The sequence below is a fragment of the Phalangium opilio genome, unplaced genomic scaffold (assembly GCF_054372755.1).
Source record: "Phalangium opilio isolate 3A_F unplaced genomic scaffold, DU_Popi_V2 ptg000003l_1, whole genome shotgun sequence".
NCBI classification, from domain to species: domain Eukaryota; kingdom Metazoa; phylum Arthropoda; class Arachnida; order Opiliones; family Phalangiidae; genus Phalangium; species Phalangium opilio.
In genome coordinates this window covers 3,196,974-3,218,564 of record NW_028324145.1, presented here as the reverse complement: position 1 = coordinate 3,218,564, position 21,591 = coordinate 3,196,974, and the positions used below count along the sequence as shown (strand labels likewise).

The window sequence follows — 21,591 nt, the reverse complement described above, 5'->3', positions numbered from 1 at the left end:
TAATTGTTTAATTGGTTTGAGTATTTCTCGCTGGGTGTCTGACTCTATTTTTTCTTCTTTTTTTCTCTCTTTCCTCTCTCTCTGTTTTCCTCAATCCGTCTTTCCTCCTCCTCTATCCACTTTCTCTCTACCATGATAATAATTATCTTGATCCTTGGAATTCCCTCCCTATGTTTCTCACACAATCCAAATTGGCATCTCCCCGATTTTCCCTCGTACGACAAACGCACTTTTTCCGAACCATTTGTTATCCCAAACCCTACCAAAACCCCCTCAGTACACGACCGTCGCGGGAGCGATACCAATCACACCGAAGACCTATCGCACTCTGCCCTTGGAGACGGTGGTTACCGGTTCTTCGGCAGAAGGATGGCCCGCGAGGGCTTATACTAGCTTCCATCAGCCTCCGCGCGAGTCTAGTGAGAATGAGACCAGTGATGAAAACACTAGCTACGTCACGTCTCGTACACTCATCGGGTCGGGGGGTGCGGACCAGTTTCCTTCTTCCCTCCCTGATTCCTTTAGCTCTTCGGTGGTAACTCTGATAGGAGGCGAAGCCGGATCGCCCACGAGAACTCGTCCCACGACGTCCTTGGACGATATCCTCGCGTCTCCGAATCGCGATTCCGACTCCGGCACTCGTAGCGCGATGAGTGGAACGTCACTGACGTTCACCGAGGTGCGCAGCACCAGGCGCGTGCAAAAGGTGGACGAAACGGCAATGCCGGTTAACGCCTTGCACCTAGACCGGTGTTTGATAAACACCAAAACTGGCGGGCGTTTAAACATAGGCGACGCGATTAAACAAGGAGCTTTGTTACTTAAATCGGGACAGTTCGTTGATCTCGCGACCGGCAAAAAGTTAAGTTTGGAAGATGCCCGAGATCAGGGATTGTTTGTCCCTGACACTGTGAATAGATTGCGTACCCCGTGCGGTATTATGGATAACGGCGTAGAACTTAGTGTTTGGGACGCCGCGCGAAAGAACTTGTACGATTTTGAAAGTGGAACTTTGCTCCATCCTAAATCGGGTGAACCCATCACCGGTGATGAGGCGGTAGACCTTGGTTTCTTGAAAGCGGATAAATTGGATTATTTGGTCAGCCAACGAATTATCTCGGCGTCACGACTGACATTCGACCAAGCCGTCGAAAAGAAACTAGTCGATTTCGACAACGGAACCTTCCGGGACCCCAAAACTAACAAGGAAATGCCTTTGATCGAGGCCTTCAAATCAGGAGCCATCGAAACAGGCCCGAAAGATGAGGACGCCGTAGAAAACGGTATTTTACTAAACGAAGCCATTGAACGCGGTTTGGTCGACGAGAAATCTGGTCTCGTCATGGATCAGGATACGGGGGAAAAGTTTCTAATTGACGAGGCAATTAAGAAGGGAATAATTAACGGTAACGCCAAGGAGATCGTTAACACCCAAACAGGAGATATTGTAACTATACCGGTCGCTATTAAGACCGGGGTGATTCACCCACAAAGCGGTCGTTACGTCAACAAAAAGACGCGTGAGAGATTAACATACCCCGAAGCTGCTAAGAATAATTTGATTATTAGACCAATGACGCTGAAGGATTTACTTGAACAAAACATGTTGGACGAACACGGCCGTATCACCGATCCCGTCAGTCATAAGAAATTAAGCTTACTCGAGGCCATAGCCAAAGGTATTTTGAATTCGGAATCTAAATGCATAATTCATCCCACTACCCAAGAATTATTGTCTTTGGCGGAAGCCATGTCCCGCGGCGTTTTATCCCCGGATGGCTTATTCCACGACGAATCGACCGGTCAAAAAATCAACTTGATCCAAGCTGTCCATAAAGGATACATCACTTCCGTTTGCTCTAAGAAGATATTCGATATCGAAGGGGTCAAGGACCCCACAACCGGTCAGTACATTTCTTTCAACGAAGCCGTTTCTAAGAAAATAATTAACTTGAACACAAAGAAATTTAATAACACTGCCACCGGCAAACAATTAAGCCTACCCGACGCGGTGTCCCAGGGTTTTATTCAACCACAAATTTTCGACATACTCGATAAGATAATAGGGGTCAAGGACGACAAGGGAAAAGAGATGACAGTTTTAGAAGCGGTCTGTAAAGGAATTATCGATAATAAGTTGGGACATTTAAAAGACCCAAAAACCAGACGAACTGTGCCTTTGAATGAAGCCGTTCAAAAGGGACTCATCACCCCCGAAGGCGCTGCGACGCTCAAGGGAATTTTGAATATTACCGTCACCATGGCCACGGTCACGAAAACGGTGACGCGTTACGTCACAGTTACAACCCACGGAACGACGTCTGACGTCAAAGTAACCTTCCAGGATGCCATGAAAAGGGGCCTGGTTAGTGATGACGGCACATTTAAAATGCCCGATTCGGGTGAAATTATATCCATAGATGAAGCTGTCAAACGTGGTGTGTTAGTTCTATCTAGCGAATGGCCCGCTGATTCTTTACCCCCCGTTAGAACCACAACCTCAATTCCGCCTGTTGTCACCAAGAGAACCGTCAAGACTGTTCGAGAATCCTCTACCAATTCCGAAGGCGGATCGGCGGTGAACTCATTTTCATCGTCAAGCGTTAGTAGATCTAGCCGATCCGAAATAATAGATTCTGTCAATAAAATCAGTACCGACTCATTCGAGATCAATGATAAAGCGCCCACGCCTCCGATAAGGAGCAAGAGCACCACGAAATCGCCGCAGAGATCTCCTAGCGATAAAGATAGTAATGAAGATAAGACGCCCTCGCCTACTACGAAAACAAGGTCACCCTCGATTAGTAAGAAAGACGAACCGCCTGAAAAGCCAAAGAGGGAAAGGGCAAAATCACCCACGAAAGATAGTTCGCCCTCTAAAGAGATTAGTACCGTGCTTAGAAAGACATCCAGCACTCATTCGAGCGAAGTGGTTAGTACCGGTACCGTTACGAGGGTGGTGTCCTCCAAAGAGAGAGAAGTTACTAGAACAGTCGACACGAACGTGGGAAGCAGACAAACCTCACCACCGCCGACCTCTAAAACGACCCGCGTAACAACCAGTCCACCTTCGCCCGGCGCGAAAGAAAGAACCCCTTCGCCTACGAAGAAGGATGTGACGTCGCCTCCTACTAGTCCAAAGAAGGAGAAAGCAGTCACGAAAGAATCCTCGACTCCGACCACGCCTAAACGAGAAAAGAGCCCGACTAAAGAACGGGCTCCCACTCCGACAAAAGACAGAAAGCCTTCGTTGAATAAGGAACGCACGCCTTCTCCCACTAAGGACTTGGCCTCGGTGGCCCCCGTACTCGAACAACAAAGAACTACTTCGACTACTATTAAAGAGAGATCAACTTCGCCCCAAAAAGACGTCTCGGTTAAAAGCGAATCTACATTCAGTTCGACTTTTGAATCCACTCGCCAAGTTACTTCCTCAATTCCGAAAAGGGAACGATCGCCATCTCCCATAAAGGATAGATCTCCTTCGCCAAGCAAGGATACCAGCACCATGGAGTCGCGTATATCCACCTTCGAAAGTGGATTCACATCGTCGATTCCCAGGACCCCTTCCTTCATGAAGGAACGCTCTTCAAAAGACGTAACTGTTTCGGAAACCTCACGAATCAGTTCTTCAGCCGAGTCGAGACGCGAATTTTCCAGCAGTTTTTCCTCGAGTAGCACTCTAATTGGCTCACGGGAAACCTCACCGACCAAAACAACCACAACGACTTCATCGACAACCATCGTGAAGAACGGAGATAGATCGCGTACTCCTTCGCCTACCAAAGAGACTGTCATCAAGACTAGCACTACCGTGATTCAGGATAAAGACCTTCCTTCATCAGTCTCGAAGACAATCGAAACTAAGAAGGATTTCAGCAAATCTTCATCACCCAAAAGGGACAGTACTTCGCCAACTAAAACGGTCAGTAAAACTGTTTCCACCGTTAAAACTAGCGAGGTATCTTCAGTTACCAGTAAGAAGGACGTAATTGATACGTCTAAGCCTACGTCTCCTAAGAAAGACGATAGCAAGAGACAATCCCAGTCGCCTAAGAAGGAAGAAGCTAGACAGTCCTCTCCTAAGAAGGATGATGTTAAATCAGCCCAACCAAAAGATGATCAGAAACCGAAATCGAGAACCCCATCCCCGACTAAAGATTCCTCAATTTTGTCGAAAACAACCATTCGAAAGTCTGGAGGGCAAACTATTAGTAACGGTGGTGGCGATTATGACGAAACTTTAATTACCACCGTGGTAACTAAGAAACACACCCAAGTTTTGGATTTACCTTCGGATGGCTGGTACTTGAAAGAAGCCATTGAGCAAAAGTTCTTCGATCCGGATAGTGGCATGTTCACCATCCCTGGGACCGATCGACTTGTCTCATTCGAAGAAACGATTAAAATGGAAATTGTCAATCCTGCCTCCGTTCAAGTGGTCGAACCGGTTACTAAACGAATTTTAACCGTATTGAAAGCGCTGGATAAAGGTATTTTAGATCCAACTGGACATTATAGCGATTCTAGAAAGAAAACTAAGCTAACCATGCGCGAGGCTATCGATAAAAAATACGTAATTTTAGAAGAGAGATCCACTTCTAAACGGTCGAGCCAAAGTGCGTCTCAGAGCTCGAAGGTGTTGCAAATATCGCAATCTGAATATCGGCCCGAAACGCCTTCGGAATATACCACCGAAACTAGGACTGTATCTTATCAATCCGTTGAATACATAGAAATTGCGCCTGATCTATATTTCGACCCTGAAAATATGATGATTTGGAACAAGACCACCGACGAAAAAATGGATTTGACAACAGCCATCAAGTCGAAAAAGGTAGATCCTGATTTGTTTGTTATTCGAGAGCCGACGGCTAGCAAGAATATAACGCTTGAAGAAGCCGCTAAGAAGGGGTTACTTGACAAGAAGAGTGGATTGTATCAGGATAAAAAGACCGGAAAGAAATTCTCATTGGGAGAGGCAGTTAAAACTGGATTGATTGTCCTGGCTGCCGCACCCGTTGTTGCAACCATGGCTGCTATGGAAGCCATGAAAAGCACAGGAAAGGCTACCACAATTGTCAGCACTCGTGGTCAAGCCGTGTATAAAACCACAGCCACAGATCAATCGGAACGAGCCGCGGACTTAGAAAGCATCGCGTCCATGAATTTGGAGGATGCTGTTAAAAAGGGCCTTATCGACTCTGACACTTTACAAAAATCGATCGCGAGCATTCGTGAAAACCCGGCAAGTATTTCGACCGAAAACGTGCAAGTAATGCAAAGCTTGTCTGTAATGGTAACGGATCCCGCAAGCGGTAACCGCATGCCTCTTAAAGAAGCCTTGGAAAAGGGTGTTATTGATCAGGATGCTGTCCACCAAGTTATCGAAGTTGTAAAACGGGGTGATGAAGCCAAGAGTCAAGTTTCATCTACGATAGCTATAGTGGACGAAAAAACTGGCGAGTCGGTACCATTGGATAAAGCCTTAGTAAAGGGCATCATAGACGAAGAGACTGCGCAGAAAATACGCCGAGGAGAAGGCGTAACTACCAGGACTAACATCACGGTCATCGACCCAAGTACGGGACAAAGATTACCTTACCAAGAAGCCGTTAGTAAAGGTTTCATAGACGAAAAAGGAATGGAACTACTGAAAAAATCGACTACTAAAGTCACAACTCGAACCTCGAAAGTCGGTATCGCCGAACCAAAATTCGAAGTCACTTTCGGTAAAGCGAAAACATTGGAAGCTCCAGCGAGAGAAGCGATTGTTTTGCAGAAAGTACGCAGGAAAGCGGTTACTTCGAAAGATGCCGTTAAAGCCGGTATCGTTGACGAGAAAACTGCAAAGATTTTGACCGAAGCCGAGACATTGTCGGGACCGAATGGTAAACCAGTAAGTCTCGAGGAAGCCATTGACTTGAAATTAATCGATGGAAACGCTGGGGTTATCACTCACCCTTCCAAAGGGGATAAATTAACCATTAAAGAAGCCATACAAAACGGTGTGCTCGACAGCCAAAGCGGACGGCTTTTGATCCCAGTTGGTCGAACTTTGAGTATTCCTGAGGCCGTCGCCCAGGGACTCTTTGACCAAGTCAGTAGCAAGATCATTCACCCCGAAACAGGGGCCTTACTTAGCATCCACGAAGCTATTATGTGCGACGTCATCGATTCTTCGTCGTTAATGACCGAACCGGACACTAAGAAGAAAATAACTCTGGAGGAAGCCATCAAGAAAGGAGTCATTGACCGAACCACTTCCACCGTTCAGCTACCAAACGGGAAAGCCTCACTATACGAAGCTTCACAAAAACATAAACTTTTCGAAACACCGAAACGACCTTCCACCGAAACTGCTTTACTTGGACCTACTTTCCCCGTTGCCGTTCAACACGGTATCGTCAGTTTGGCATCGAAGGAATATATTCACCCAGTAACTAATAAGAAAATTGCCATCCAAGACGCGATTGAAAAGGGTTTAATTATGACTTTACCTTACCCCGTATCCTCCGAGAGTATCACATTGACCGATGCTATTGAACAAAGATTAATCGACACTGCTACCGGAACTATTCGCCATCCACGAACCGGAAAGCCCATCCCGATAACGTCCGCTGTAGAAACGGGATTACTTCAAGTTGGTCCCATTACAACGCGAGGCAGCGTCATATCCCAAATGATCACGGAAGTATCCCCCAGTTGGGTGACAACTTCCACAATAAGCTCGTCAATTCAGACCCGAACGGAGTCGCGTACGATCGAAACCGAACCCGGGTATATCATGATCAATTCGAATCAAGTGAAGGACATCAAGACGGGACAGATAATGACTGTTGAAGAAGCGGAAGCCAAAGGTGTTGTTAAAATCGTCATTAAAACCGAAACATTCCCCATGACGTTCTCGCAAGCCATCGAACGCGGTCTGATAAATCTGGAGGACAAAACGTACACGGATTCGACCGGTAAAATTGTCCCTATTTCGGACGCATTAAGACAGGGAGTTCTAACCGCGGATAAGGAGGAATCGTCACAAACCCACAAGTTCACCTTGACGTACGCGTGCGAGAACTTATACGATGAAACAACTCAGAAATTCCGCGAACCGCGTACCGGTAAACACGTCACGCTTGAAGAACTCGTTAAGAAAGACTTGATAGACTTAGACGCGAAAATTTACGATACGGAGAGCGGTAATTTCATTGCCACGAAAGACGCTATTGACCGCGGCACCATCGATTTGAAATCGGGCAAAACGGTTGATACCAAGACCGGTAAGAGAGTTAACGTCGCGGATGCGGTCAAACTCGGATTAATAGCGGTTTTAGGCGCGCCTGTTTTGGCCGGCGCGGCGGTCGCGTCTGCCATTAGCGAAGCTACTTCGAAGAGTTCGAAAAGTAGGAAAGAATCCTCTACGTATTCGAGTACCACCACGAGCGTTACCAGTTCCAAAAAGACTTCCTCGTCCTCTCCCGCCCCCTCGGCAACTACCACGATCGTTACCAGTTCCAAAAAAACATCCTCGTCCTCTGCCGCCCCCTCAGCAACCACCACCACTACAGTTAAATCGCGTACTCCGTCTCCCACAAAGAGCGAGACAAAAGAGACGCAACGTCGCGAGGGAGAAACCCTTGTCACTACAACTGTTACCGAAACCGTGAAACCAGGAAAAGAGGTTCGAGAAAAAGTCATCAAGGAGACATCGCCTTCTAAAACGAGTGTCAAAACCACAAAGGAGACCATCGAAGTCAGCTCCAAGGAGAGTAGCCCTGTAAAATCAATCAGAACAGTAACTACCTCAAGGGATGCTGTTGATAACCGGGAAATCACTTCCAAGGAGTCATCTCCTACCAAAACGTATTACAAATCCGTCATCGAAACGGTGGACAATAAAGAAGTAACCTCCAAGGAATCTTCACCAACTAGAAGCAGCAAAACCGTTAAAGAAATGGTCGAATCACGGGAATCTAGAATATCTAGAGAATCGTCTCCTACTAAATCCGTTGATGTCGTTCAGAGTATTGTAACGAAGGAAGTTTCTCCAACGAAAACTTCGACTAGAGACGTGTCTGACACCAAAACATCTACCAGTAGGACGTCTGTAACCTCCACCAAATCTTCGGTTGAGGTCAGAGAATCCAAAGATGTCAAAATATCTAGCCGGGAAACCACGCCTCGAACAAGCCCAGTTAAAGAAAGTGTTGAAATCAAAGAGAGGAAGGAATCCAGAACCACTAAGGACGTCTCTCCAACTAAGACATCCGTGGTAACATCCAAAACATCGGTTGAAATCAAGGAAACCCGAGACGAAAAGGGAAGAGTAGTTAGCAGAGAGACCTCGCCCACGAAAACAATCGTCAAGGAAGTTATTGAAACTAAAGAATCAAAATCCAGAGAGAGCTCCCCGACCAAAACTATTGTCACTTCCTCAAAAGTCGAAGTCAAAGAAAGCAGGGACGAGAAAGGTCGCGTTGTTAGTAGGGAAACATCACCTACCAAAACCGTTGTTTCCGAAATCACTGAAACCACTAAGGACAAACGAGATCGAGATCGAGATCGTACTTCACCAACTAAGACCGCATCAAAATCCACTGTTGAGATTACTGAAATCAAAGAGGTTAAAGGTGGTAAGTCTACCATCAGAGAAACCACTTCTCCCACTAAGACTTCGGTAACGGAAGTTATCGAGAGAAAAACGTCTCGAGAAACTAGTCCAGTTAAGACATCTGTGGTTACCACCAGGACAGTTGAGGTAAACGAAAGCAGAGATGACAAGGGCAAAGTTACCAGTCGAGAGACTTCTCCAATTAAGACCATCACGGAAGTTACCGAAAGGAAGGAGTCGAAATCAAGGGAAAGTACCCCGGTTAAAACTTCGACTTCCATTTCATCATCCTCGAAAACTGTGGAGGTTAATGAGACCAAGGAGCGGAAAGTAACCAGTCGTGAAACGTCGCCAACTAAAACTTCCGTTTCAACCGAAGTCGTGAATAGAAGGGAAACTTCCCCAATTAAGACGACATCATCGGTCACCAGTAAAACTGTTGAAGTCCGAGAAACAGGCAAGGTGACCAGTCGGGAAACATCGCCAACCAAAACTACTCTCCTCGAAAGTTCTCTCGATACCAAAACATCCCGAGAAACAGGCAAGGTGACCAGTCGGGAAACATCGCCAACCAAAACTACTCTCCTCGAAAGTTCTCTCGATACCAAAACATCCCGAGAAACATCTCCCATTTTGACATCTAAAGCTACGGTTGAGATCAAAGAAACTAGAGAAAAGAAGGTTTCAAGCAAAGAAGGTTCTCCGTTAAAACCGGAGGTGAAACGACCAGATTCCTTGGAGACATCGCCATCAAAAACGAGTCTTCGTACTTCTAAGACGGTTGTAACTAGCGAAACCTCTTCGTCCTCTCCTGTTAAAGAAACGAGTCAAACGACAATCGTGCAGTCGCGAGAAGGAAGCTCTATTCTAGAACTAGCTACCATGCAGTCAACCTCCGAAAAACGATCGTCCCCCAGCAAGGAAATGGTTGTTAGTCGGGAACCACCAACCGTGGAACTCGTATCGCGAAAACAAGAACACACTGAAATTAAAATCATTAAGTACACGGAGGTAAGACAGGAGGTGGAAGCGCCGCCCATGATTGGTCAACAGCTTCGTCTACGTAACGCGCTCGAAACCGGAGTAGTCAACGCTGATAATTGCTACGTCGATATACCCCGTTGCGGTCGCCGACTTTTACGCGACGCCATCGAGAAGTCAAAGGTCACTTTGGAATCTCTGATTGAAATTCAGAGCCGAACCGAAGTGACCCTACCCGAGATGATAGAGTTACAGGTAGAGCCCGAAGAAATTACCCCTTCTCATTCTACTATAACTACTACTATTCCTACTACTTTTCCTCCTACTTCTACTACTATAACAACTACCGATCGCTTGAGTGCGAATTGCGCCGCCGATAGAGGCTTTTACGACCCAAATACGGAAACTTTACTTAACCCGTTGACAGGTGAACGCGCCACCTTTATTGAGTTAGTAACCTTAGGATTAATCCCCGGTGACGCTATTAAAGTAGTACATCCAGTTACTGGAGATAGCCTTACCTTAGACGAAGCCATGCGGGAAGGGTTAGTTAACGAGTTAACCGGGGAATACTTTAACCCGTCAACCGGTGAACGTACACCCTTTTTCCAAGCGAGCCAACGAGGTTTGTTAGCTATAGAAGGCGCGAAAATCGTTACGTCAGTACCCAAGTCCATGACATTACAAACGGCCATAGAAGAAAACGAATTCGATTTGGATAAAGTCGGTGTTTGCAAGAAAACCACTGGTATCTTCGTCCCCTTATCGCGTGCCCTCGACACCAATTTAATCGACCCGTCATCCGTCTCTTTCTACAGCCCCAAAGTCCACGATTTAGTGACGGTTAAAGAGGCGACTCGATCGGGTTTAGTCGACCTTCACCGAAATCTTTATTTTCACCCCCTCACTGGGCAGCAAATCACTTTAGGAACCGCTTTTAAACGAGGTTTATTGGTCGTTAGTCGACATCCGGTCTCCTTAGAATCGTTAGTTTTACGGGGACATTATAACGCCAAAGCCGGCACCATCTCGGATCCCGTGACCAAACAAACCATGGATATATCTCAAGCGATCGACCGAGGCTTAGTTGATCCGAGCATCACCGCCATCAAGAACACTAAAACTGGAAAATATGTACCTTTAAAAGACGCCATAGATAAGAAACTAGTTGATGTCAAAGGCGGCAAAGTAGTTGAAGTCTCCACCAATAAACCTCATAGTTTCGACGCGGCCATCGCTAAAAAACTAATTGTAACCAATCGACCCCTTAGATCGATCATCGACGCGATTGTTAATAAGCTATACGACCCTAAAAAAGGGTTGTTTTTCGACCCAGCGACTGGCAAAGAACTAACGTTGGAGGAAGGTATTGAGTGCGAGTTTTTGAACATGGATTCCGTAAGGGTTAAGGACAGCCGCAGTGATAGCTTATTGACCCTTAAAGACGCGATTAAAATCGGTCTAGTTGATCCCCAGCGCGGTTTAGTTATGTATCCCTCACCCGTGAGTTTAGACAACGCCTTGGCAAAGGGAATTCTTATAAATGGTAAATTCCCCTGGTCCCTACAAGAAGCGTTAGAACTTCGAAGATACGACGCTGATTCTGGTCTCATGTTAGACCCCAATACCAGGGAAAGAGTCACTTTGAAAGTAGCCATGAAACGTGGTTGGATAGACAGAAACGCGTTAACTGTTAAAGACCCCAGATCTAGTGATATCTTAACCCTAAATCGGGCCCTGGATGTCGGTATCGTTAACCCTACCACCGGTATGGTGACCGATCCAACACTTGGCGCCGAATTGAATTTATACGATGCCATGGAACGCGGTTTAATAATCCCAGCAAAAAGACGTTTCTCATTGCCCGAAGCGATTTACAAGGGTTTTTACGACCCCAAAACTGGTACCATAATCAACCCAGAAACCTGTGAAAAGTTACCCATAGATCGGGCCATTAAAACAGGGTTTATTGACCCAGGTTCGACTTTAGTCATTGAGGAAACAACCGGTGATATTTTAACATTTGTCCAAGCTATAGATAGTGGGGTGGTTAATTGCCAGGAAGGTACCGTTAAAATTGGTCAAGACAAAACTCTTAATTTCGCATTAGCTTTTGAAAATGGGCTACTCGTAGAAATTAGACAACCTCTGAAATTGAAAGAAGCCATTCAAAAAGGAGTTTACTTACAAGATAGCGGGCTATTCTTAGACCCGATTACTGGGGAAAAGATAACCCTAGCTCAAGCGATAGACCGCAAGTTGATAGACCCAGAGTCGGTGCACGTTAAGGACACTCATTCAGGGTTCTTAAAAAAGATGTCGATATCGGAAGGTGCTTTGGCGGGACTTGTAGATTCGCAAACCGCCGAAGTCATACAGGAGGGCGGGCGCAGGCTATCCTTAGTTCAAGCTTTAGATCACGGGCTCTTAATGGAAAGCAAAAAAGCCTTGTCAATTCAAAAAGCGATACAGTTAGGCCTCTACGACGAAAATACTGGTAAATTCACGGACCCAAATACGGGAAGAACTATCACTTTACACGAAGCCATCCGGCGTTTCGTAATTGACCCCGATTTGCCTTGTTATTGGGATAAAAGTGCTGGTAAATTAATGTCTTTAGTCGAGACGGTACGCGCCGGCGTTATTGACAGGAGAATGGGTACTTTCAAAGTTCTCTATCACGGGGTAGAAATACCTTTAAACGTAGCTTTGGAATGCGGGTTCATTGTCGATATTGAGGGGGCCTTCCCATTGTATGACGCCATAAATATTGGCTTGTACGACGCCCGAACTGGTCAAATAATTCACCCCACTTTGGGGCGACGTTTATCAATCGAGGAAGCCGTTAAAGAAAGCGTAGTTGACCCCGAGACCTCTATTATTCGAGATAAAGCATCGGGTAAATTTTTCAAAATTCCCGAAGCGGCTAAAATGAAACTATTGAATATCCAAGAAGGTTCCTACACGGAGTTAGATACCGGTGCGAAAATTAATTTACTCGAAGCCGTAGATCGCGGTTTAATCGTAAGTGGTAATAAGCCATATTCCTTGGAAGACGCCGCGGTACAAATGAATTTATTTAACCGGGAAACCGGTAAATTTACGGATCCTACTGTGGGTGATCAGTTAGATTTGGAACAGGCCATAGAACACGGGGTTATAGATGGCCAAACGGCTGCATTCGTTGATCCTTCCTCCGGCGTTTACAAGTCGTTACGCGTATCCATGGACGACAATATCATAGATCCATATAGGGGCGTAGTTAAAGACCCCGTAACTGACAAAAAAATCCCGATTCCCGCGGCGTTTAGTCGAAAATTACTCGTGACTTGCGAAAAACCACTGACGTTCCAACAAGCGGTTAGACGAGGGTCCATCGATTTTACGAAGGGTACATTCGTTGACCCCAGAACCTCGGTCGAATGTACTTTGGAAGAAGCCATTACAAACGAGCTAATCGACCCTGAATCTGCCATGATCAAAGACCCGGCTTCCGGAAGATTCCTAAGTATACGTCAAGCGGTGAAGGAAGGAATCCTGGACATCAAAAAGAAAGTTGTCATCGATAGGTCAACCGGTAAAGCCCATACGCTGACCATTATATTCGACCAGGGAACTATAATTTTCCTAAGAGAACCCGTGACCCTTGATGAAGGTATTCGTAGATGTCAATTGGACCTTGTAACTTCCCTGTTTAAAGACACTCAATCCAACGATCTTATGAACTTAAGAGAGGCGGTTAAATTCGGTTTCCTTGACGGAACTTCAGCCGTCATGAAATGTCAATCCACTAAACGGTTCTTTAGCTTAAACGCGGCGTTTGATAAGAAATTGATAGACCCCGACAAAGGTACGTTTTTAAACTCGTCCAGCGGTCAAATCTTAACTCTGGGAGGTGCCATGGATGCCAATCTCCTAATTACCCCGAGAAATCCCTTATCCCTACTCGAAGCTCTGGAATACGGCTTGTACGATCCGGGGACGGGTTGCTTTAGTAACCCTTTTACAGAGACTAGTCTCACCTTGAAACAAGCGCTAGACGCTGGTCTGTTGGATCCCACAACGACCGTAGTCCGTCAACCGGGGTCCGGAAACGTTCTAACCATTCACCAGGCCATCGAAAACGGTGTCTTGGACGCCGGAGGTGGTGTCCTAATCGAACAACCTGATTCGGGCAAACGAATTGACCTCCTTCGAGCCCTTAACGACGGTTTACTCATTCCCGCTGAAGCCAGGGTAAGATTCGCGGTTAAGGCCACCCACCATGTCTTTGCGCACCCTGTTGCGAGCCTGATTCCTCGCCAAAAAGGAGACTGGGGCTTTAAATCCCGGACATACCCTCGAAATATTTGATCGCCGCTTCTGGTATTTGCTGGGAAACCAGGAAAGACAAATTTTAAAAAAATTTCGTGAAGCTATAGTCGCTACGGATGAATGGCTGAAACAATTCCCTCACATCCCGACCGAAGCTTTTTGAGTTTATGAAATTCTACCCCGAATATTGAATTCCTTCGTGATTGAGTTTTAGATGCAAGCCCGATAATTTTCCCAAACATTCCCGAAAATGTTACAATCGAAACTGAACGAAATAGCGCATTTAAATTAGCTTAAAATTTTTTTTACTTCGCGTGGAGGTGGTATTCTGGCTCTACAAAGTTTAGCAACTTTCTTTTAAATTGACGATGTCACCTTTTAATGATCCATCATCAGCTTAGTGCTATGATGTCATACATGAGCTTGGAAAATTGATGTTAAATTAAAGTCAAACAAAGTTGACTAGAAGTGTAATTTTCCAGGCCCCAATTAAAAGGTGGTATTAGTTTATTAGATATCTCTCTTTCTCTCCTTTTCTTGGGTAGTAGTTGGTTGTGGCGCTTTTCTAATTAACTCAAAAGGTAATTAAGACGCAGCTGTTGACTAAATGCATGGGTGATGAGCTCATCCAAAAACGTATCTCTTCTATTCCTTATCATCGATTTTTCTCTTCTTCAAGTAACTTACATATTTCAATCTTAGACAAACTATTTTTTACAAAATTTAATTTTCTGTTTTCGAAATTAATGTAATTAATAATAATAATTTACAAAATTTATTATCTTAATTTATAAACTTAGGCTCTTAATTAATCAAAATTTAATTAATAATCAGTCGACTAATGTGGAAAATTTGAGAATGCAAATAACATTTTTGTGGCCCATTTTTGGGGTTTTTCTTTGCGGTTTTAGATGGCGGTTGAAGAAAAATACAAGATTTGCAATGATAGCCTCAGCAAACTTGTCATTTGGTTATCCGAAGTCGAACAGCGATTGGCTGAAATTGGAGCAGTACAGGAGGACGTTTCAAAACTACAACATCAAATACTCGAAGCCAAGGTAAAGAACTACTTTTAAAATTTGCGCTTATTCTTAATCACTTATGTACATCTAGAAATAAGAGGCATCATTTTCGCCCTATTTGTCGCGCTCATTTTTCTATGTTTTCTTTATTCCCTATCAGGCTATCAGGGAAAATCTGGATGACAACCAGAAACCAGTTCTGACAACCTTGGACAATGTCCGCCAACTTGTACAACAAGGCCAAGATGTCCTCAGCAATGAGGAGATTCAACAGCTTCAAAAAGAGGCCGATGCAGTCAAGAAAAGATACGATTCCACGGTGTCCCATGCTGACAAAATTCACCATCTTCTCACTAGTGCCATGGATGAATTACAAAAGTTCTCGGTAAGTGTCAATCTTTAACCAACTATAAATTTCTCTTTTTAATATCGGGGAATACAATAAACATTCTAGGAATTGTCTTGTTTCTCCCTTCAATTTACGTTAATAGCAATTTTTACAATTTTAATTTCAGTCTGAACTACAAAACTTTATCCGCTGGATAAACGCTGCTCAAGACACGTTGGTTGAAAAGGAGCGCAGTCTTGGCGACTTAAGTGGCCAGAAAGTTAATGCGGAAATTACAAAGGTCTTTAACTAATGCATATACTTTAAGTGTTTAAAATTATTATTTCAAAGGAACGTGTTCTTAACCTTGCCACTGTAATTTCATTTCAGTCTTTCGTGAGCGATGTCATATCTCACCAAGCTGATCTCCGTTTCATCACAATGGCAGCCCAGAAATTCCTCGACGAGTCGAAGGAATTCCTCAGGGGCCTAAATGATTTCCGTACAAATCTACCTCGAAGACTGTCCCACATCGAATTCACCGACGGAACTGTCAAAACGAAAGTGTCCGAAGTCACTATCGCGTACCAAAACTTATTGAACAGGGTCAACCGACTCAGTGACCGAATTTCGACCATCGGCGACAAACAACGTCATTACATGGACTGCGTCGAAAAGGCCAATGCCTGGTTAGCAGAAGCTAGGAAAAACGTCAAGAAACTTATGGATGAACCAGTCGGAACTGACCTCCGAACTGTCCAGGAGCAATTAGACCGACTGAAGGCGCTTCACATTGACGTAGTTAGTCAAGGAAGACTGATTGAAAACGTTAGATTATCGGCCAAGATCCTTTTGGAAAGCCTGGAAGGTACGGACGTCAGTCGCTCGGAACTCCAAGCCATCGAGGACACGGTTCGACGATTGGACACAGAGTATCAAAGGATACTCACCGATATTACTGAACGAAGTAACGATTTGCAACAAGCTCTAGTTCATTGCCAAGATATTCAGGACAGTTTGGACCGATTACTCAAGTGGTTGGATGATATCGAAACTAGCGTTCGAAACCAAAGCAAACCAGTCAGTCTCATTAGAGAGAGATTGGACGAACAGGTATGTACTACCAATTTTATAAAACGTTTGTGTAATGTCAGGAGAGTGTCAGTGTGTGCAATTAATGCTTGTGACAAGAAATCCTCTTGCTTAATCGCAAAGTTAATCTGTTTAAATAATTTTTTGTTTATAGTACCACGAGTACAAAATACTCCAGTCTGAACTCGACAGCCAAAAACCGAGTATAGAAGCTTTGAATGTCTCTTCCCGAGAACTTATGAGCAGTTCTAACCAGAGACTGGCCAAGAAAGTCGAAACAAAACTAAAGGATCTCAACTCCCGTTTTGAGAAGGTTAATGAGAAAGTCAGCAAACGCGGCGAACTTCTCGAAGATGTTTCGAGCTCTCTCGAAATATTCGAACAACGCGTAACACGATTCGACGCTTGGTTCATAACCATGACTGAAACCATCGAGGCTCGCGAACTGTCCCAGACTGATTTGGACGCGTTTGCCGCCCGCATGGAAGACGCCATGAACCAGAGAAACTCCAAAAAGGAAGATTTCGAAGAATTGCTAAGAACTGGGCGTAACTTGGTTTCGAAACGGGACGTCACTGATACAACCGGCATTAAAGAAAAGCTGAAACAGCTCGAGCAATTATGGAAAGAATTGGGCGACATTCTCGCTGATAAGCAGAACATTAGTAAGCAGAGAGCGGAACAACTGAACGCCTATAAGCAACTTCGAGCCAAGGTCCTGGAATGGCTGAACAGTATGGAAACTAAGGTTGATAACCTAGACACGGTCGCTGTTGAGAAGGAGGTTCTGAGGAAACAGGCAGTTGAAGTGAAAGCTCTCGTCAAGGAGCATACGGACTATGCCATTACTATCGACAAAGTGAATGATTTGGGAAATAACTACGACGCTATGTTGAGAGGCGAAAGTCCGCGGCGCAAAGCAAGTAGCCCCATTAAGAAAGCTTCAACCGTAACCACACCATCCAGTCCTACAAGAAAAATGTCTCCCAGTAAGTACCAATGTTGATAGCGCAAATCACTTTATGCCTTCTTTTGGTCTTTGGTTGCTGTCTGTCGCTTAAAATGTGTTATCGTAATAGTATTAGTTTCGTGGGAGTGACACTGGTTACTGAGGGCCGATTGTGGAGTGATCCCAGTGTAGGCTTTAATATTTAAGTGCCTTTCTTACGAAATATATATGTACTTATGATATTACTTAAAGTCGCTTTGAAAACTTCTTGTAATAGCTTTTTGGCTATGCTTTTAACTAGAAAAACTAGCTTTATTTCCAAATTTTCTCTTCGCCGCTGTTCAAATATTTTTGGCATCTTTACTTAATGTTTCCCCGTTTAAAGGCAAGACCCAAAGTCCACTGAGCAGCATATCTAGCGGTTTTAGTAGTCGTAGGAACTCCAGTGATAACTTTGGTGGATTAGATGGTATTTTTCCTTTACCACTTTTTCAAAATTAGATCTTAGTGTCCATTCGTAAATATACCTAAAATTAATCGTCTTTCATGACGGCGTCTTATTTTTAGACATTAGTCCCATTCAGCAGCAGTTGTCCGAAATTAACAATCGATACCATATGATTGGCGTTAAGTTGAACGATCGCCAACAAGAGATTGACACGCTCTCTGAAGACATCAAACGTCACTTTGAGACGTTGAAAATCCTTTCGGCTTTCGTACAAGCCAAAGAACGACAGATGCCAAAAGACACATTGCCAGTTTCCAGGGAACAAGCTGAAAAGTTTCTCCAGATTCTCAGGGTAAGTAGTGTCTTGTTAGACAGCACTGTATATAGAATTGGAACACGGGTTAGTTTGAATATAAATGCAGTCGCTTTGTAGTTATATATGAAATATATAACTACATATATATAGAATGAAATGTAGTTCAGTCCATACTTGGCAATTATTCAAACTTCATATCATAAGGTCTTACAACGGCAGCTAGGAATACTATAGATATCACAATATCTTACTTCTGAAAAGTGTAAGGAAAAGGGATAGCGGTTCATTGCTATAACTTCCATAATTTGTACAGGAAATCTCCGAAGAAATGCAAGAGAAACAATCGGATTTGGACCGTCTCAAAACGCAGACTAACGAACTTCAAAGACTAAAGCCTAACGCCGAAGGCATTACCACTTTGAAGCAACAAGTAACAGAGACTGTTACCCGCTGGACGGAGTTGCAGATGACTCTCAAAGAAAGAATGGCCTTCTTGCAAGACCTGAAAGATTTCCAAGATACTCATGACATTCTCACCAACTGGCTTTCTCAAAAGGACAAAATGTTCCAAGTCCTCGGACCCATCGCTTCCGAACCTAGAATGGTCAACGCTCAAATGCAACAAGTGCAAGTCATGCGGGAGGAGTTCTCTTCTCAGCAAACTTTACTCAGTCGATTGGACAACAGTGGACATTCCGTTTTGGACAAGGTGGACGTGACCAGTTCCGCCGCCAAGAAGATCAAGGAACAAATGACCAGCATCCACAAGCGCTGGGTCGAAATGATCGGTCAACTCGAGGAACGCGAAAGGAGCCTGAACGCCGCCAGCGGTGCTACTAAGGACTTCCACGATAGTCTCAAGAGGTTGCAAGAATCCTTGACGCATATTAGCGAGGAGTTCGACATGGTCACCGAGTCTAATTTGGATATTGATGAACAATTGAGGAAGCTCGGAGTACTTGAAGAACAGCTCGAAAGCCAACGTCCATTGTTGGCTGATGCTGAAAGTGTTTGCGAGCACCTTTGTGATATTCTTAGTGATTCAGCATCCAAGAGCGAAATTAAGAACAAGCTCAGCGCTCTTGAGAAACAATATACCGTCCTCACCAGGAAAATGAGTAAGTTTAAACCCTTTAATTTTTGACATTTATATTTTAAATGCGCATGACTTTCATTTCTATTTTGTTTCTTCTTTATTAAGACAACCGCAAGGCCGAATTAGAATCTTCAATGCGAGAAGACCGAGAATTCTTCGTGACGTGCGAAGGAATCCAACACTGGCTGAGCGAGACTGAAGGAAAGGTTACCAGAGAATTGAGAGTTTCTGCCGATTTTGACAAACTTAACAGACAGCTACACGAATTTGAGCCAGTTTACCGTGAAGTCCAAGATAAAGAGCACGAGATTCATATGCTTCTCACCAAGGGCGCTGACATTGTCAGCAAAACGACGCGCAAAACGGAAGCCGCCCAAATAAAGAATCGTTTGGACACTGTCAAGAAGCAATGGGATAAAATACGTAAATGTTCAACCGACCGTCACACTCGCTTGCAAGGATGCTTGGAAAATTGCAAGAAATTCCACAGTTGCGTTGATAACTTCATTCCATTCCTGGAACAATGCGAAGACAAACTTACAGAGTGCCGCCCGGCTAGCTTCTACCGCGCTGATTTGGACAGACAGATAAAGGAGATGCAATCCTTCAAAAACGAACTCTCACGACATTCGCAAGAATTCGATAACGTGAAAAATTCCGGCGAAAACGTTGTGACGTCATGCGATTCCGACAAAGATTCCATCAAGGGAGAGTTAGATCAAATCAAAAGAAAATGGGATCGAGCCAATCATGGATGTCAAGAACGGTTGCAGACGCTGGAGGAAATATCTCAACGATTGTCTCACTATCAAGATCAAGCGCGTGAGGTCAACAACTCTCTTCAAAGGATGGAGGACAAGTTGAGTTCTCTGGACACTTTGGGTGATACCTCGAGAGATCCTAAGCTGCTCAACAGAGTAAAATCATTGCTGACCGAAGCCGAAGCCCTTAATAGGCAACTCGATAATTTGAAGCATTTCGCCGATCAACTCATCTCGGAAGCTGGACCAGGCTGTGACACATCTCATATTTCTGACGAGGTCGATAGTCTCAGTAGGAGACACCGTCAACTTACACAAAAGCTGGAGGACAAGTGCTCAGATTTAGAATCTGCTACTGAAATAGTGACCTCATTCAATGTGAGTAAAAAATTTTAAATTACCAGTACCTGGGAAATAGTTTACTCATGTGTGCAGAGCAAGGGAATTAATTGAAATACCAATGAAGCTAGAAGTTTTTTTTAAATTATTTTATCTTACTGCTTATCTCAAAGATGTCCGCGGGTTTAAAGCCGTCTTTAGTTTAACTTCTTTCCATTTTAATTGGGTTTAGGGTAAGATGAGGACCGTCCATCATGATCTTAATAGCCTTGAAGAGGAGCTCGATAGCATGAGCGCCATTGGTCGTGACTCCAGTATTTTGCATACTCAAATCAATGAAATTAAGGACTTCGCTAGCCGTTTACTCAAAGCCCGCGATGATATCGAAGAGGCCGAGCATCAGTGCAGAGAAATCATTTCTCAAGGTTTCACCCCGGATCCTAAAGGTTGCCGTCACCAAGTGGATAACCTAATCAGGCAGCTAAATCGTCTAGAAGAAAGATCCAAGACTAGGGAAACCAACTTGGAGACGATGTTGACCCGAGTCGAAACCTTCTTTGAGGAGTTGAATGTCACAAGTCGAGAACTGAAGAGCGCTATCAATGAAGAACATTCCTTCAGGCAAATCAGCGCCGAAGTTGAAATAATTCGCGTTCAACAAGAACAGTTCATGAACTTCCGGTATGAACGCATCGAGCCATTGAGCAAGCAAATTGATGAACTCAACAAGGTCGGACAAGCGTTAGTCCAATCTGCCGCATCAGGCGTCAACACCAGCACCCTGGAGCAGTCTCTGGAAAGCTTGAACGACAAATGGAATGGCTTAAAAGAAAGGCTGAACGAACGCGAGCGACGTTTGGATGCCGCTCTCCTACAATCTGGTAAATTCCAAGAAGCCTTAGCAGGAGTGTTGAAATGGCTTCAAGACACCGAAGAAATGGTCGCGAACCAACGAGCGCCATCCGCAGACTACAAAGTGGTTAAAGCGCAACTGCAAGAACAGAAGTTTCTTAATAAGTTGCTTCACGATCGACAAAATGGCATGTCTTCTCTAATGAGCATGGGTATCGAAGTTATGAAAAACTTGGAGCCTTCTGAACGTAATCAAATCGACAGAGAGCTGAAAGACCTTAATCAGCGTTTCGAGATCTTGACCCAAGTAGCCCAAGAACGAATGGATTCCTTAGAAAGGACCATCCCAGTCGCTAAAGAGTTCCAAGAAAGGATTGTTCCATTGGGTGATTGGTTAGAACTAACGGAAAAGAAACTTTCTGCGATGGCTACCATCCCAACTGAACAAGACAAAATCAGACGACGCATCCAGGAACATAATGTGA

At 44.5% G+C, this 21,591-nt stretch overlaps 1 protein-coding gene across 1 annotated transcript in view; it reads left to right on the top strand.

Annotated features, from left to right (window-relative positions):
- shot (dystonin-like protein short stop) overlaps nucleotides 1-21,591 on the top strand; it is a 156,196-nt gene that overhangs the window by 122,387 nt on the left and 12,218 nt on the right. Inside the window, exons 21-31 of the mRNA XM_089834673.1 lie at nucleotides 278-13,825; nucleotides 14,815-14,961; nucleotides 15,086-15,310; nucleotides 15,441-15,554; nucleotides 15,644-16,366; nucleotides 16,500-17,334; nucleotides 17,680-17,763; nucleotides 17,862-18,094; nucleotides 18,372-19,176; nucleotides 19,260-20,293; nucleotides 20,487-21,587. Coding sequence (XP_089690799.1) covers nucleotides 278-13,825; nucleotides 14,815-14,961; nucleotides 15,086-15,310; nucleotides 15,441-15,554; nucleotides 15,644-16,366; nucleotides 16,500-17,334; nucleotides 17,680-17,763; nucleotides 17,862-18,094; nucleotides 18,372-19,176; nucleotides 19,260-20,293; nucleotides 20,487-21,587 — 18,849 coding nt within the window. The remainder of the gene's footprint in view (nucleotides 1-277; nucleotides 13,826-14,814; nucleotides 14,962-15,085; nucleotides 15,311-15,440; nucleotides 15,555-15,643; nucleotides 16,367-16,499; nucleotides 17,335-17,679; nucleotides 17,764-17,861; nucleotides 18,095-18,371; nucleotides 19,177-19,259; nucleotides 20,294-20,486; nucleotides 21,588-21,591) is intronic.